This window comes from Phalaenopsis equestris, unplaced genomic scaffold (genome assembly GCF_001263595.1).
Source record: "Phalaenopsis equestris unplaced genomic scaffold, ASM126359v1 Scaffold220411, whole genome shotgun sequence".
Taxonomy (NCBI): Eukaryota; Viridiplantae; Streptophyta; class Magnoliopsida; order Asparagales; family Orchidaceae; genus Phalaenopsis; species Phalaenopsis equestris.
The window spans coordinates 22563-26064 of record NW_018238700.1 but is presented as its reverse complement, the minus strand read 5'-3'; the positions used below and the strand labels follow the sequence as shown (position 1 = coordinate 26064).

General features: G+C 30.9%; 1 protein-coding gene across 2 annotated transcripts in view; it reads right to left on the bottom strand.

Annotated features, from left to right (window-relative positions):
- The window catches only part of LOC110037504 (glucuronokinase 1-like), a 57176-nt gene extending 53878 nt beyond the window's left edge, over nucleotides 1–3298 (bottom strand). For both annotated transcript variants that reach the window (XM_020742165.1, XM_020742164.1), the window contains exon 1: nucleotides 2994–3298. In XM_020742165.1, the coding sequence (XP_020597824.1) occupies nucleotides 2994–3209 (216 nt within the window). In that variant the 5' untranslated portion in view covers nucleotides 3210–3298. The remainder of the gene's footprint in view (nucleotides 1–2993) is intronic.
- Between the last annotated feature and the right edge of the window lie 204 nt (nucleotides 3299–3502).

Here is a 3502-nt window from a genome sequence, read left to right as displayed (position 1 = left end):
TTAATTCCTCTATAATTTGCAAACTCTTGTGCATCCCTTTTATTCTTAAAAATGGGGACCAAAATACTCTTCCTCCACTCCTCAGGCATTTTTTTTAGTTTTTAAAATAATATTAAAGAGTTTAGTAAGTCAAGAAACTCTTGAATCTCCTAAATATTTTCATACTTCAATTGGGATATCATCAGGTCCTACAGAATTTCCAACCTTGGTTCTCTTTAAAGCTTCCTCGGTTTACTAATGTGACGTTAAAAATGAAACATTTTGTTATTATTCAAGATTTAAGATCACTAAGTTCAATCTTATTTTCAAAAATTTCATTAAAAGTTTATCAAAATAACTCACCCACCTATGTTGAATACATTTTTCTAAGAAAAGCAATTTTTTTTTTCATATTTAACACACTTGAGTTAAATCTTTACTTTTATTTTCTCTTCGTTTGGCTAGTCTATATATATTTTTTACCCTCCTTGGTATCTAATTTATTATAAAGATCATCAATTGATATTTTTCTTAATTCTCTAAGCTTTTACATTTAAACAAATTTTTATAACATAACATCTTATATTTTGACTTTTCTTGCAATTTTTATTTAAAAAAACTTTTCTTTTGATTTTCTAAGTACATCTTTCACTACTTGTTTAATAGTGTTTGTTACTTTATCCCACATAGTATTTGTTTCTTCATGAACATCTCAAATTTTAAAATATTGAATTTTACTCATAAAAATAATTTTATTGTCTTTTAGGTTCCCCAATCTAATTCTACGATGATGTGTCCTAGTATTTTTTATTTTACAACTCTTCATCTTAAAATATATAACTAATAAACGATGTTGGGTACTTAAATCCTCACTTAGAATGACCTTACAATCTTTATAATCCCGACGATCTCTTCATATCATAAGAAAATAATCAATTTATGTTTATTAGATTCATTCTTATAAGTAAGTAGATGCTCATCTCTTTTCTTGAATAAAGTATTAGTAATAACAAAATTATACGCTAAAGCAAAATCTAAAATAGTTCTAATTTTTTCATTAGTCAGTACAAAACACAGCAAAATCTAAAATAGTTCTACCTTTTTCATTAGTCAGTACAAAACACACTCCAAAACCGTAGCCACCATGAATATTTTTTAAATCTTCTACCACTCTACCATCATGTTCGTTTAAATCTCCTCCAACAAAAATTTTTTCTTCAAGATGTATCATTTGTATTAAGTTTTCTAAGTCATTCTAGTATTTATCTTTAGACCCTATATTTAAATCTATTTGAAGAGCATAAACACTTATAATATTAAAAATCTTAGTATCAATGATAATCTTAAGGGCTATAATTCTATCTCCAACTCTATTAATTTTTACAACATTATCTTTCAAACTCTTATCTATAATTACATCTACACTTTCTAATACGACTCTTACCATAATACCAAAGTTTAAAACCTAAGTTATCGAACTTTTAGTATTTTCTTCAACCCATTTAGTTTCTTGAATACATAAGATATTAATCTTTCAATGAATCATAATATCAACTAATTTCATTAATTTACCATTGAGAGTTTATATTCCAAGATCCTATCATAATATTAATTTCATTAGTTTCATGGACTAATTTCTTTACCCGCATTCGTCCGTAATGTGGGAACCCTTGCTTATTTGACATTACACCCGGGCACCAGTGTAGCTGTCCTTGCACACTTTTCTTTGTATTAAGGTTATACAGTGTATCGTTTCCAGGGGACGCCATAGAACTTACACAATGATCAAAAGAATTTATGTCATGATTTTTTTCGACAAGTTTTACGCTGGCTGTCGACTACCTAACACAGCCCTCTACTTTTCACATCCGAGCTTAGGACCGGTAATGGCAGTGTTCTTATACTAGTTATGAATGACATAATAAAATTGAACTGATTCATGCATTCCTCAAATTGTTATCAATTTAAATCATAATATTTTGTGAGAACAAAAACCATACAAATCAACATGAGTAATTACATCAATTAAATGAAGTTCAAGTTCAAAAGGTAATATAAGTTAATATATATATATATATATATATATATATATATGTATAACCAAAATTGTAGAGAAACCAAAGAAATTTCTTGAATTTATTGGCAATCATCGAATTTCTTACAACTAAACCCTAATAATTTTATCAAACCCTTAAGAGTTCTTTTGGTTGCTTGTAAATATAAAACATCTTTTGAAAAACCAAGGAGATTTGCTAGTTTCAATCATTTGGTTGATTAGACACAACTATAAATCAAAATGAATTTTAAACCACTAAAGCCCTTAAATGTAATAAGTTTTTTTTCACATACAAAATGATGATCATGAAATTATAACTAGGATGAATTAAGTTTAGCATGAGGCTGCATAAACAAAATTATGGATTTGGAATTCGATATAAGATGTGGTTTTAACAAAAATGCTTCAGAGTGATAGTTTTTCCACTCATACTGTGTGTGAATATAAAATCATCACATTCGAAGGATTTTGAAGTTTTTTGCAGAGTTCGTAATAATATTGATTTCTATTTTCATAACAAGTTTTAATGGAAACTAGTAACTTATCATTTTTAAAACATGTATTCTAATACAAGCAACCAAATGGGCCATACAACTCAAAAACATTATTTGGTTTCTTGTAGGTAGAAAATAAATTTCATACTTTGATTATTTCTTTTTAAGGCATTTTGGGTATGAACATGAAATCAATGTTTTTGAGGATTTGCGTCACACAAAACAAATATAAAATCAATGTAAATTTCTAGCAATATGAATCCAGTTGATGAATATAAAAATTTCCAGCTTTTTTTCAAAACATGACTACATGCTATCAAAATAAATCTTGATAAGCTAACAAATAGCAAGCACGTTAGACGGATCCCCGATTTTCCAATCGGTTATTAACATCCGCATAGCCAGCAAGTTCCATTGACAATCAGATCAAAGAGAAAGAATTCTGAGAGCGATGAGGAAAATACCAAATGGCGTAGGGAATCAAAGGAGACGAGGTCATGCTTAGGATGCGGGCGAATAACGAGATTCTCAGACGGCTCAAGGCGAACGGAGGCCCAGAAGTTGCCGATTGAGAAGGAGATGGTGCGGCCGAAGTAGAGGTCGCTAGGGTTACCCAGAAGCCCCACACGAGCGTACGCCCTGTGCTCGATGCAGCGAGGGGCATTGCCTTTCGCTGCCATTGCCTTTCGCTGCCGTCGCCGCCTGTGAACTTTAGGTCCGAAGACAACACAAGGCCCACGCTTAACGTTAGGAAAAAATTTGCGTGAGTCTAGGAGTCTATTTGGTGAGTTTAAAAATTTGCTTGTGATATCTAATAAGAAAATGTCACATAATTTTTTACGGACCCCACTTTATTAAATAAATATAATTAATCGAAATATATCCGAGCGTGACCCGTTACCCGGCCCGTGGTGTAACCCGTTTGTACCTTGACATGTAACTCTGATATACCCTTCGTATATCTCCCGTGGTC